The 15,200-nt window shown below is 31.2% G+C and overlaps 1 protein-coding gene across 1 annotated transcript in view; it reads right to left on the bottom strand.

Annotated features, from left to right (window-relative positions):
- The window catches only part of LOC131846689 (uncharacterized), a 72,570-nt gene that overhangs the window by 25,006 nt on the left and 32,364 nt on the right, over positions 1–15,200 (bottom strand). Inside the window, exon 2 of the mRNA XM_059196043.1 lies at positions 8,806–9,198. Within this exon, the coding sequence (XP_059052026.1) occupies positions 8,806–9,115 (310 nt within the window). The 5' untranslated portion in view covers positions 9,116–9,198. The remainder of the gene's footprint in view (positions 1–8,805; positions 9,199–15,200) is intronic.

Here is a 15,200-nt window from a genome sequence, read left to right as displayed (position 1 = left end):
CTCGAGGAGGGGGTGGCGTTGACACGTGAACTCATTGACTTATTTAAAAAAGGGGGTTTCCATCTTACTAAATGGGCTAGTAACTCTGTAGAACTACTATCTACGGTACCTGAATGTAAACGCGCCGCTATTAATTTTGTAAATGATAATAATTTAAAAATACTCGGGTTAAAATGGCTTCCCTTAGAAGACGAATTTACTTTTTCAACATGTCCCTTGGACAACAAATGTACTAAACGTACTATCCTTTCCGCTATTGCTCGCTTATGGGACGTTCTGGGATTCGCAGCGCCCGTTATCCTTTTTGCTAAACTTTTAATAAAGGACCTGTGGGTCCAACGGATTGGATGGGATGACTCACCACCAATAGACATACAAAACCATTTTCTTAATTTTAAACAGCAATTACCTCATCTCTCTTCTTTAAAAATTCCTAGACATGTAAAGGTAGAAAATGGTTGTAGTACTAATATAGTCGCTTTCGCGGACGCCAGTATGAAGGCGTACGGTTGCGTAGTGTACCTACACGTCACAGATGCTGCAGGCATTGTGCACGTTGCTTTAGTATGCGCTAAATCTAAAGTCGCGCCCATCAAAATTGTAACTCTTGCTAGGCTGGAATTATGTGCCGCTGTATTAATGTCAAAATTGGTAAAATTAGTGTCAGAAACGTATCGTACCCGCATTAATATTAATAATACGTATGCATTTTCCGATTCAAAAATAGCACTTTCGTGGATTAATTCATCACCACACAGATGGAACATTTTTGTAAGTAACCGCATCGCTAAATGTCAAGAAAATCTAGACCCTTGTCATTTCTATTACGTAAATACGACAGAGAATCCTAGTGATTGCCTGTCTAGAGGTTTATTACCTGACCAGTTGATATGTCACTCATTATGGTGGCATGGCCCCGCTTGGTTACAGCGACCCGTCGCCGAATGGCCAGTATCACCATTCAAATCTGTAGCATGTGAACAGTTACCTGAAATAAAAAATAAAACACTTACCTGTACGACGTCTACTCCCGCTTCTATAATATACCAAATGGCGCTGAAGTTCTCCTCCTGGAATAAAATATTACGTATTATTTCGTATATTCTTAAATTTGTAAAATTAATACCAAGTAGCCCCCGCGTCATGTCTTCCCATATTAATGTATCAGAAATGTATCTTATTCGTGAAGTGCAAAAGTTATATTTTCAATCGCTTTTTTATGATTTAAAGAAAAACAATTTACCTTCTTCTCAATTTCGTAAACTGGATCCATTTATTGATGATAATGGACTTATAAGAGTAGGAGGAAGATTATCTAATAGTAACTTACCCTTTGAAGCTCAGCATCCTGCATTGTTACCTAAACACGATCATATTACTCATTTGATTATAGATTATTATCACCACGTGCACTGTCACACTGGTGCGTCATTATTAACTTCATTGTTACGCCAAAAATATTGGATTTTATCAGCTAGAAGTGTAATTAAACAAAGAGTTCACTCTTGTAACAAATGCTTTAAAGCTTCTCCATCTAGTAAGGCGCCAAAAATGGCAGATTTACCTTCGTACCGCGTGCGTGAAACGAAAGCTTTTGTGCATACCGGTGTGGATTACGCTGGACCTATAAGTATAACTCTATGTAGGCGTCGCGGCCAAAGATCTCAAAAGGCATACATTTGTTTATTCATTTGTCTAGTAACAAAGGCTGTACACATTGAGTTAGCCACAGACCTATCGTCCGATATCTTTATTTCTGCTTTTAAACGCTTCATATCTCGACGCGGACCTGTTTCATATCTTTATTCCGATAATGGAACAAATTTTGTTGGAGCAAAGGCTCAACTTCAAACTTTAGTACTTAGCCATCGTATCGAATGGCATATGATCCTTCCCGCGCACCTCACTTTGGAGGTGCGTGGGAATCAAATATCAAAAATATAAAGAATCATCTATTTCGTACTATCGGTTCTCAATTACTCACGTACGAAGAACTATTAACAGTATTAACGCAAATTGAGACAATTTTAAACTCAAGGCCTCTTTGTGTACTCACTGAGGAGCCATTTCCAGAACCACTAACTCCTGCGCATTTCATTATGGCATCTCCTCTTTCGTACTTGCCAATTGAACGCGTATCCGAAGGTACTCGAAGTATTAGACAACGTAAACAGCTACTTGATCACATGGTTAGAAGCTATTGGAAAAGGTGGCGTTTAGAATATCTTAATAATTTACAAGTGCGACAGAAGTGGCTTGTTAATAATGAGAATGTAAAACCCGGTACTGTAGTATTAGTGCATCAAGATGATGTACCTCCGTTACGTTGGCCCTTGGGCGTTATTACTGAAACATATCCTGGATCAGACGGCAAAGTACGTGTCGCGCTAGTAAAAACATGTAGTGGTTCGTACAAACGTCCCGTTGTAAAACTTTGTTCTTTACCGTCTCAATAACCCAACTTAACAAAAATTCCATAGTTAATAAACAACATATAAATATTAGTATAGTATCATTTAATTTCATTCCGTTATTTCTCTAACTCTTATTGAAAATACTACGTATTCTCAAGGCCGGGAGAATGTTCGCGCGTCTTCTAAATCCATAAAAAAAAAAAAATAATAATAATAGGTTGGTAAGCCGCCACACTGCTTTTTCCCGCCCCCCTTTCCCCGGCACAATATGGACAATTTATTCGCCGCCATCTAACAAGTGAAACAACCACCGCATGCATCAATTTTTAATTAATCAAGGAGCTCCTTAAATGTTATAACAAACTGTATTTGTGTCGCGAGTGTGGTGTATTGCAATTGAAAACATCAAGTACTTCAAGTCGCCGACGCAGATCATCAATATTATAATTTGTGCAATTTGGGTGAGTTCCTTAATTCCCTTTTCCTACGATCACTGCAGTGTGGCTAAAAAATACATCACTCACTCCTAAGACAGACGAAGGAATAGATGGATTGATATGAATAATCTTGTTAGCAATTTATTTCTCCACTCGAGGAATAATAAAAATAATACTCAACATAAAGTAAATATAAAATGAAAGACAAACCATAAATATGCATTCTTATAGCAAAGTTTATTCAAGAAAATAATAAAATTCTTTGTATACTTTATTGAATGAATTCAAGATTATTTATAAGTAGCTTCGTATATATTAGAATTTAAAATGAAATACAATAACAGCCACAAGAAATTCGTGCGCAGAAAATTTACACTTTCTAGTGCTTTTTCTCCCCAATCATACTAAAAACATAAAACTAAATTGTGTAACGGATTAGTGGACTGTGTTACTTTCAAGATGATGAAAATACATAGATTTTTATAATAGATGTTGTCTAGTATAACAAATATCTATACAGCTCTGTACTAATATAAAACTATTAATTCCTACGAGTAAAAAACATGACTATGACTTGTATAAAAAGTTTTAAAAATCATTATACTAAATAATAAAGTTTTGCTTTACATATGTAAAGTAAAACTTTCTTATTTCATTAACATTCCAATTAAGTGAAAAAAGCCAGACGTAGTACTTAATATTTTTAAACGAATTAACATTCATATACGTACTATATGTCAACTGAAGACTTAATTGTTTTATTGATTAAATATCATTAATGAATATCATTAAAGAATTTAATAAAATACTTCTGAATAAATGTAAGCAAACCGTAGTAACATCTATATTCCTGAAGTACTTACAAGTAAAATTAAATGTGAACGTAGTGGCTATAATCATAGTTGCTCCATTAATAAATACAAAAAATACACGGCTCCAAAATCAATTACAATTCAAGGCCACGTATAGGTAGGTAGGTATTTATTTATCTAATAGTCACTTTCAGTCCCTAAAAGTGACTATTAGATACATACCTGACTGCCGCCACCGATTTTTGGACACTGTGTAAACACTTCAAGGTTAAAGGGTATTTCTATTTATATATATATTGTGAATGTATTTACAAAACAAAAGTATCTATACATATAAATATGTATATTTATATCAGTAGTTTAATAGCCATAACAAAAGCTCTACTTAACTTAGGACTGACTTAGTGCTATTTGAATTGTCCAAGAGTATATAAAAAAGAGCACGTATTTTAGAAGAGAGAATAAATCTACGGCGTTGGCGATGTGGACATGGTATCAGTAGATAGACTAAACCCTAATATAAGGAACAGATATTTTTTATTTATTTATGTACTTCAACAATAATAAAGTACTATTACAGAAAATTCAAATAAAAGCAAATTGCCGTATCCAGTAGCACAATAAACAGCAGCATATAGAGTAAATATTAGAATTACAAACTGAATCGGAAATACTCTTTGTACCTAATATGTACGAGTATCCAGCTAATGTCGAGTATTAGAAAGTTTGTTTGTTGTCGTATATAGAAACAGACTTGCTAGTCGCTAGTGTTGCACTAATTATCTGCAAACTAGAGTAGCGGCGCTGCAGACACATTAATACAATTGTAATTAGGTATTTCTACTGCTACATCTTCCTTAAGGGTTACTATACGCGAGTAAATATTTATTTTATTTATTCAACAGTACACACAAATATTGCATGTTAAAAACAACTACAACAACGAATATATAACATAAACAAGCCCAGTGGTATATTACCAGGTACCCTATATCTAAAAAAAATTATAATCTGTTCAGTTTAGACATATATTGTATGATATACAAAAAATCACAATGGGAATATGAATATCCTTTATTATAATCGGTTAAAAATATACGAGTATAACGGTTAAAAATACCCGACAGAATTCTCTATCTCGACAAAGCCTTCGTGACAAATGCTAGTCCATTTTGTAAACACCAACAGCGTAAACTTAACACCTTATTAAACGGAACGTGGGTTTTTTTGTTAATTGCAGCTATATTTTGGGTTAATGACCACCTACGTGGGAACGATAAAGGAGATGGCTCGTTGTAGCAATAATTAAAGAGGTATATTGTTTGAGTTTAGTGAGTAGGTCTAGAACATTTTGTCCGTTAGGCAATAAATAGAATAATATGTAATGCATTTTTTATTATAATAATATTTTTTTAGGTTCTATACAGACATTTTTCTGGTCTCTTCATTTCTTCAAACAAACATCCATCAAACTTTCATGTTTATAATATTAGTAAGAAATAATACATAGAAACACCTAGAATAATATATCTGTTTATAAATAAAACATAGCGTAATATAACACCTGTACATAATATGCAGATAAAAAAATATTACATTTAAATAGAAACCGAACCCGCAAGCATTGGGAGATGCGCCAACCACTACATCACCAAGGCTGTCAAAATAATAAACGTAACTATGTGTAATAAACGTAACATGTCAATAGCAAAAACTATCTCTGCAGTACAGATAAACACTCACTATTTGGGTTATTTCATTACCATAATGGATAAAATCCTGGAATGTCTCGATTTCATTCAATCGATTCTTAGAAAATGTTCGTGGATTACACCACTCAGCAAATTCCCCTTCTCTCATGGCTTACAAATGAGCAATTTCCATTCCGTCTAAACCACCTGACACGTGATTTTCTCCAGTAAACAATTTCAATAGAATTATACGAGTTTATTTTTTCACAAATAATTTCTAATAATTAATTATATACACCATAACATAATGTTAGTAAAATAAATGTTTATAAGAATAAATAATTAGAAATCAAACTCTAAGCATTTTAAATTCGGACCATAAAGTAGGAAAAAAACACATAATCATTTAATATACAAAAAGTAATATCTAAAAACAATTTATATGATATCATTTCGGCCCAAAAGACATCCAATCCTGAACAAAGGCCTCCCTCAAAAATCTCCACTACGATCAGTGCTGCGTTGCTCGCATCCAATGCTTTCCAGCGATCTTAACCAGATCTTCGGTCCACCTTTACAAATTAAATATACATATATACATATGTAATTAAAATTGTATAAATACTTATACAATTTTGTACATATGTATGTATATAAATTATAGTTACCACGCACACCAATAACTATATACGGTAAAAATGGAGCCCTATTTTCTATAAACGTTACTTACATTTATATAGGAACTGTAAATGATACACAAAACAATAAATCGAAACACAGAATAACTATTTGTACTAATAGTTCTTCAAGGATATTGATCCTGGTATTGACCACACTATATGATGTGATTTCTGAAGATGGTTTTGGTGCATAATTCGTTAAGGTTTTATGTAATTTAATTAAAATAATAAACCGAAACCGGTTTGGGTCGCTAGTAACAAACAAAATTCAGAGGTTACGGTGTCAGAATAGTATCACATAAACAACTAGATACCTAATAATAAAACAACTTACGTCATCAAATTTGCTGTCTTCACCGTATAATGCCCTGTTACTCGAGAGAGGAAAAATTGTAGAAACTGAGTGTAATCTGGTTCTTTCAATCCCTTTGTGAGGACATACTCGAGGTCTTTTGTATAAGACAATTATCGTTCCGGACATTTTCTGGGCAAAGACGTATTTACGAGAAATAAAAGCGGTTAGGGAGTCTGATGGAAACGTGGTTAAGGTATATTTTACTGTATATTTACTTGAGATGGATTTATGACAATGCTATTAAGTATTTAGTATTAATTTATTCTGATACTTTATTTGGGTAACTGGAATTGTGAGTACCAGATAGTTGGTGATATCTGTGGTACTAGGGAGCGTGACTCAGCATCTTGTAATATCACTGCCTAATCTACACCTTTTAAAATCTATCTCTAGTAAAATTTAATAATATTACATATATCTCAGAAAACTATACACAGCGCCATCCAGTTACAAACTAAGCAAAATGTTATTGTTACTAGATAACTAATAAAATACACAGATACATTTTTCTGTAAATACCTACATAATGTATATAGAAAACACCTAGACGAATACAAATCATCATACCCGAACCCGCGACCATCAGAAGTAAAGTGACATGTTAAAATGCTAGAGAACCGAGGCTGATAGAAAAAACTTTGGTTAAATATATTACATATATTTAACATACATGGCTTGTGACATGCAATTTCCATCTACTATCAAGTAACCACAGAATTCACTAGCAAGTTGGTATTTACTCGATTACGTAAATCCATAAACATCTAGTATAATATGTTTTAGGCGAGCCCCGGCATAACTTCAGGGGATGAATATTACATAAAAGGCAAAGGAAGCCAACTATGTCCACCGCTGACACAGCTACTCGGGCCGCCATGCCCCGCTTGAGGGTGAAGCCATCAAACCAGCGGACATTCTCAGTTTTATGACATATAAAACTATATAATATAAAAATTGTATATTACAACACTGGACTAGATCTAATACATATTATATAATATAAATCCTCATAAAATATATATTAAAGGGGGTTATTCAAATCAAGTACAATAAAATTTATTCATGTAGGACATTTTAGCCGCTTATGAACGTAAATTTTTAGTATTAATGTTTTTTCCTTACAGTCCAGTACAGTACACAAATTCAGTTGAGAAGAACTTGCAAGAAAGTTAACTGTTTATTTTTTTAAAAGCCAATTTATTTACTTTGTTTACTTATGTAGGTGTCTATGTCTAACATTAAGTGAAAATATCGTGTATGAACTATTGCCATGCACATTTGTATTTATTGTTTTTTTATTCGTAATAAGTTGGTATCAAATTTTACAAATGCATAAATAAAATGCTTAATAATAGCGCTTTGATCGAATAAAGACTAAGAAAATCAATCGTTCTTTCAACTTTGTATTGTTATAATGTTCTATTGATATTATTGCTTCACTGTAACTATGCGTTACTATATTTAGTCTATGCTTATATAGTGTCGCAACTAAAAAAATAATGCGATAATTTTTAATATTACTATTACTTTTAGAATTCGTTATACAACTGAATTAGTAATTGTTGGTTGTTAAATTGTTTTATTTTTAGAAAACAAAATAAGATATATTTGAAATGTGCTAATTGTAGTTTTTTTGACTTAATAGAATTTCAACGGAGAAATGTTATGTAAAAAGTATTTTTCAATTATATTGGCGCCAATTACTATCGTTTTATGGCCTTACCAAACCTAACCTCTGAGTACCTTTTTCTTTTGTGACAGATGTCAGGCAACCGAGAGAAGGGGAGACATATTAAAAATGCGTTTCAATGACCTAAAAACGACTCTTTCCCGGACATGAATGAGCTGTCCATTTTCTTGTTAAAAAGGGATTACTAGGATATTATGTACTTATACAATATCCGGTCGACTCTTTGTATTGTGGCTACATTCTCAAATATGTATATTGGTATTATATGTAATGTATATATACAAAGCCGCGTACTGTAGTATATCCTTATAATGATATACGTATTCAGTGTAGATCCATGAAAATTCCTTAATTTTTATAACTATCCAAATTTTTTCCTAGTCATACTTAATTAATTACGAACCGAACACTTCATTGTCGATCATTACGTTAATCAGTTGTCAATATTATTGACAGTTGAATAACGTAATTATCATCAATATATAATTACAATGTTTATCTTTTGCAATAATTATGAAATAATAAAAACAGCTATATAATGTATTGTTCGTTTGTATGAATATTTTCTGCCACAGAATAGATGAAAATATAAAGTTAAAAAGCTAAAAATTCTTACATTTGCAAATCACAGGAAGCGTCACCTCTTCGACTGTAGTATCAATATGTAAGTGTAAAATATTTATATGTGAATTGCGTGTAATATATTACGTTATATAAGATACTTACGTGTGCATGATATAGGTTCATCGCTCTTATCACCGCAATCATCATCACCATTACAATACTTATCCAATGAAATACACTGCCCTGTATCACAAAGTAATTCACTTAGTCTACATGGACCCACAACGTCTCTTGTTTTCACTTTTTTCACTGACACAACCATATCCACATCCGGTATAGAATCAACACTGTCCTCGTTTACAAATTCTTCGTTCAAGTCCTGAGGACTGCACAATTTAAGGGATAATAGCACAATAATGAACAGAAAGATTCTATTACTAGTTACATTATCGAAGCTTTTTATGGAACACATTTTTGTAAGCCCTCAATTATTATGCAGGGTAATATATTTGTCACAACATCTTCTTTTGGCAGGTTAATCCATGGGTCCGGTACCTGTAACAAAGAGATCTAAAATTAGATGATTCAATATTTATTCAGTATCAGTTCATTGCCGAATTGTGTGAAGATAAAGGAAATTGGTAATGCTGAAATGGTAGTAAAATATATATTTTTAAACTAAGTAAAAAGTAAACGAGTAACTAAGATATATATTTTTAAATTTTCAGTCAATCAATATTCTGTAGACATCTAATCAAGGCATAATTTTATACTACTTGCTTATGAAAACATGTTTGCGAAACGAAACAAAAAAATTGTATTATAAATACATTTATTTTTAATAAACATACTTAATTATTGTGCTAAGTTAGAATTTGCTAAAACACTCACAGTTATAAATGAATCAAATCTACAATCCACAATTCAATCAACAAAGTTATCAAAATTACAAAGGGTAAATCACAAATTATGGTAAAATATACGAAACTCCATTGTGTTTTGTACTGACGAAAATACCATAATCGATACGAGATAACATCTACGTTATTCGTAAAAGTGTACTCTTACTTTTATTTCGTTCCATTTTGAGTCTTATTTCTTGCAACACAAAAGTATTTTTAATACATAGTTATTTTTGTACGTATTACTGATTATGACGATTATAATATAATATTCTTTTATATGATTTTCCGCTGACAAGAGACAAGAGAATAAGTAATATATTTAATGGATATGATATCGCTAGTAGCTGCAAAAATGATAATACGATTGAAAATAAATGTAGGAAATAGAAAATAATATCCTCAATACTGTGGGCACTTCAAATTAGTGTAATCAGAGGTATTGTTGTTTCGTTTCCCCGTCTTTGTTACCTAGATTATGAATACAAATATATTTTTCCATATTTATTCATTGTTATTAGTAACAATTAAGCTTAGATAGAATTTAATAAATTCATACTTTGACATTAATATGTCGTTTATATAACTAGTTAATTTCTGCGTTAATAATTATATAAACAATCTCGTTAACAAAAATTGTAATTTCCATAAAACGATCTTTTCAATTAAAATAAATTTATCATCGTTCTTGACTTGAGTGCCTCTCCAATTAGTTGAGAAGGCTGGCAGTCAGGTCCTGTTTTAGAGTTTGTTTTAATTCTAATTAAAATTAAAGCTATTATTGGTTCTTATAAAAACACAATGAAAATACAAAATTGATTACTAATAAATATCTCAATATTTCGTATTATAATATACTTTTTAAATGTATTCAATAAATCTAAGCTATTAATATATGTGTTCGTGTTCTCTTTTTGATAGCTTTAAACTTTGTGTATCACACACTAAATAAGAAACTGCATTTACATATATAAATTAAGGTTTAGACTTAGAGCAAACCTTCACAGTAGACTTAACATTTTTTTACTGTGACATTGTTTCTCTATCTAAAAGTATGTTTAAAAACTCACCACATTCTCTAATCACTAGTACCCATATATTTATTAGAAATTGCTATTTGGATTATATTATTGCACACTATTTAAATGTATAAAATAATACACCTTAAGGAAACCAATAATACATTTGAAAATACAATAAACTTTTCCTGAATAATGAATATTAAAGTTGAACATGGAGGCAAAAGTTTTAGTTCTATAGGCTAATGCGACTTTTGTGTAATGTCAACTTGAACGATGATAATAAACTTCAGTAATAACTGTCTGTTCTGATTTCAGTTGGAAAACAGTATTTGTTGGCAATAATAAGTTTTTTAAAATACAAAACAAGAGATTATTGTATAAAATTAGTATTAGTGCCTTATTGTTTACAATTCATTTTTATTATGAATAGTAGGTCTAGTCCTAGTCAATGTTAAAAAAATTAACTCGCAACATTTACCTTAATTACCTTCAGCACCTTTTCTAGTTGTAATATTATGATTTGACACCGTTATTTGGTTTTGCTTGCTATGGTTTTTAATAGATATTTATGACTATTACAAATAGTGGATGGTACGCTAGTAGAATATTATAATTTTTAAATATTTATTTTAATATTTTATAGAATATTTAATTTCATTGAATGAGCATACTCTGTATATAGTTCTACATATAGTTATTTCCGTGGGTACGTCAGTCGCACCATGGCGACCGATAATTATCACAAGCGTCACCCGATGATATAATACCGTATAATCTTCATGTATAAAGGCAATGGTTACCCTTTACCATATCAGGTAGAACTACGGCTCATTTTAGTTACACAAATTAATAATAAGTAATAATTAAGTAAAAACTTCTATTGTATTATAAACTGCATTGCTATCTAATTAGTGTTCTTAGAACCTTAAATATTAAATTTGTATATAACCTGATCAAATTAAAAGAATTCGATTATCTGAAATATTCTTGAGAGTTTATTTACCACAACATCGGCAAAAAATTGATACTTCTAACAACTCTCTTATATAATTGTATTGAAAACCTCTTAATCTTAGATTATTATCATAATATAATAAAAAAGTAATAGATTAAAAACTCTTAATCTTAGATTACAGTCGTGAGCATAATTAAGTTATTATAAAAATCTATTTAGTTCTTTCTATTCTAAAAGTAAATGCAATCTCTCCTTTCCACATCACAAATCAAACTAAAGTGCATATTCCGGAGCCAGTCGTAAATCAGGTTCTCGCGAAGGAAGCGTATATTAAATCTCTTTATCTAAGTAATCTACATACTTACAGGTGCGTAATACAATTTATGTTCTTGGCAGATGTCAGGAGAGGCTAAGTGTATCGTCCTACTTGCTTGTCATTTATTCATAATCTTAAGTACCTATGTCTGGAAAATGATGGTTTCAATATTTCTACAATATAAGAAATTATATAGATTATATTTTTGTCATGTTCTTATAAGAAAAGGAATAATATTTAGCCTGCTATTATCAAGTTTACTAACCTGGCTTTGTTTCTATTATTCCTCTTGCTTGATATTTAAAACCACTTTCCATGCTATATAGTGGTACTACAGTATATACAAGTCTATATAGATACAACTATTCACATAATATGGTTGAAAAACTATTATATAAAGAATCTTATCCTATTCTTTGGATATGGATCTAATCCTATTTTATTTACCTTTAAGTTCTAATTGTCTTTTTTTGTCTCACGGTCCCTTTTTCCTTCATTATTTCTAAAAATATGTTGTACTATTAAATATAGGTCCTTGTAGTTATATTAGTACATATATTATTCCACTTATTTATGTTCAGTGCGTTATCTACCTTTGAACCATTTTCTTTTTTTACCCAAAGGTTAGCCAGAAGATATTGTTTAGCGATACGACCGACTTTTGTAGCAATGTAAATATATAGTTTTAATTATTTTCAATATTTGATACAATAAAAACTGTAAATAAAAATTTCTATTGTCACTTATGCACATATTTTTTTTATAATCGTCTCTGACTTTCAGTATGGTATATATAAATCCGTGTTACTCAAAAATTTCAAACCAAAATAGGTAAGTTCTAAATAAACAACAGGCTGTACATTTGAATTTAAGTACAGTAAATTATGTGTAGTAGGTATTATCATAGACGGTAACCAAAGCCTCGTATTTTAGTAGATAAGGATTCTCATTATAGTGAGCTGCATTCGTGACCGGCAGACCATTCACGTGTCGGCTACTTATACTTCGTAATGGTTTGCATTACGTTATTATAAATCAACATTATTTCAGTAGTTACATCTCATGACGCTGTCTAAGTGGAACATAGCCATATGTAAATATCAATAGGTGAAGGAATGTTTAAAATCAATTGAATATTTTTTTTAATTTTTACCTGTACAGGCAAACAGGTAAGGCAAACATATAAAAAAATAAAATATTTGTTTTAATAACGTTATTATCAGTAAACTCTCAGCTCGTGATAACACCTCTTACAAAGCAAGGTGGTTAGCAGTGAAATAGGTAAGACCGATACCCATGCAGACGATATTGTGCAAGGTCAGTAAAGACCAGTAAAATATTTATTTAATACGATAATTATACTAAATCAAATAGCAGGTAAATAGACACATAATAAATATGAATCGTAGATTTTGTCAATAGTGCAATCATAAAGTCCCGCATTTAGGTCAACCGCTACAGAAATACAAATTTTCTTGAGCGCTTGTAATAGCGCGCCTGTAGATGTTCAAATGTAAATTTCCTAAATTCCTTCATTGCAATCCTTTGGCAGTATCAAGAATTTAAATCGAGATTCACTCTGTAGTGATATTCGCGTAAAATTCTAAGTATTTTACTTTGAATTCATTCAAGGATAATAAACGTAAATTTCATAGAATTTTAAAATGTGAATTGAAAAACCATAATTTTACATCCCGTTATTATTCCTCAATTACTTGAACATTAATTTTGTAACGAAGCATTGACGTAACGGTATACAAATAGATGTTACTATATCATCATGTTGAAATTAATAGTAACGGCTTGTCGCAACTACAAAGTACATTTTATATCCATCCAGAATAATATACCTCAGACATAGTCAATGACATAAGTATTAGATTTATTATCAAATAAATAAGATTTGATCATAGATCTGTTATTTGTTTGATAGTAGAGAAAGAGTACGAGAGAGCTTTAGAGTATCAAAATTGTCTCCTCTCAATTCACTTCCACATAGTGAGAGATAACGTATCTCTTACTATATCTGCCTATTCTTTTCTTCTGATAAAATTATAAATAAATAGCAATTACGAAAAAGATGATATATTGTTGACATAGATTAAAAAATCCAATATGGGTTCGTTGATTAATATGGTTTTATAATACCCATTATTTGTAATTAACAAGGAGTGGTGTCTAATAAACATTAGTATTAACTGTCCTAATTTAGCCTCCAGTGTATAATAAAGTGAACCTCTAGGCTCTCAACATTTTAGCACATATCGCTCACACATCTAATATCCTTGACTACAACGTTTAAAAGAACGAATAATAACAATTTGATAATATAACCAGCGATGAAATTTCAAATTTCATCTCTGGTTTCACTTAACTTACAAATATATTAAAATCAATAAATAATATATATAGACGACTTAAAGACCTAATTCCTACATGACTTATGTCCTAATGACTTATATTATTCACAGATTCATTTATTGACTTTATATTTTACATTTACACATTTTATCTCAGACCAAATAAGTCACCATGTTTAACTCAGAGCCATTGTAATCTACTGGCGAGATAAATCCTTATAATATCCTTCTTCATAGAAACCATAAAAGGTATTTTAAGTGAGTAATGTATAGCACTATGCATATAATGAGTGACAACAAAATCGCACTTGCAGCTAAATTCCGTTTCGGAAGCAACCACAATTGTGACATGGCAACATGCAAATGATTGTGAAAGCGAATTTGTGTTTCCCAATGCACAGAGCTTACAAATGGTTTAAATTTGCAATTCTATATGAGCGATGCAGATAATACTGCGTCCAAACGTAAAGCCGATAGAACAGTTCAACGGTTAGCCGGTATACGTAGCTCGAATCATTCGCCTAATAAATACTGCAGATTTGCATATGATTTAATTCATTGTGAGACTATCTTCATGTCTCATCTCTTATAGGGTACATAGGCGCAGACACAGTACACACACCGCTATCAATGGATGCATAAAATGAATGTCTCTATTTAACAACTTCAATTATTCAATAACTTTCATAACAAGTATCATGTATTTAGATAGACATCTCGAAATATGAATATACATCCAACTCCCTCTCGATTATATACTATTTATTCAGTTATAAATATGATATTTTATAAAGGCCTTTCAAAGTATAGCATTAAAGAAAACATAAAAGGACATCAAACGAAAACTTAAAAAAAATAAAATTAAAAAGATACGATAGGCCTCGTAAAAAATACAAATTAAGTCATCGATCCTCCTGAAGGGAACAAGGTAATTTGCTGGGCAGTGATAAATTAATGAGTAAATAAGCGTTGATAATGATCAGGAGCAAAAACGTTCCAAAC

Source organism: Achroia grisella, unplaced genomic scaffold, assembly GCF_030625045.1.
Source record: "Achroia grisella isolate CSIRO2021 unplaced genomic scaffold, CSIRO_AGI_Agris_v1 utg109, whole genome shotgun sequence".
In the NCBI taxonomy this organism is placed as follows: domain Eukaryota; kingdom Metazoa; phylum Arthropoda; class Insecta; order Lepidoptera; family Pyralidae; genus Achroia; species Achroia grisella.
The sequence above is the reverse complement of the archived record's forward strand: the minus strand, read 5'-3'. Positions and strand labels throughout refer to the sequence as shown.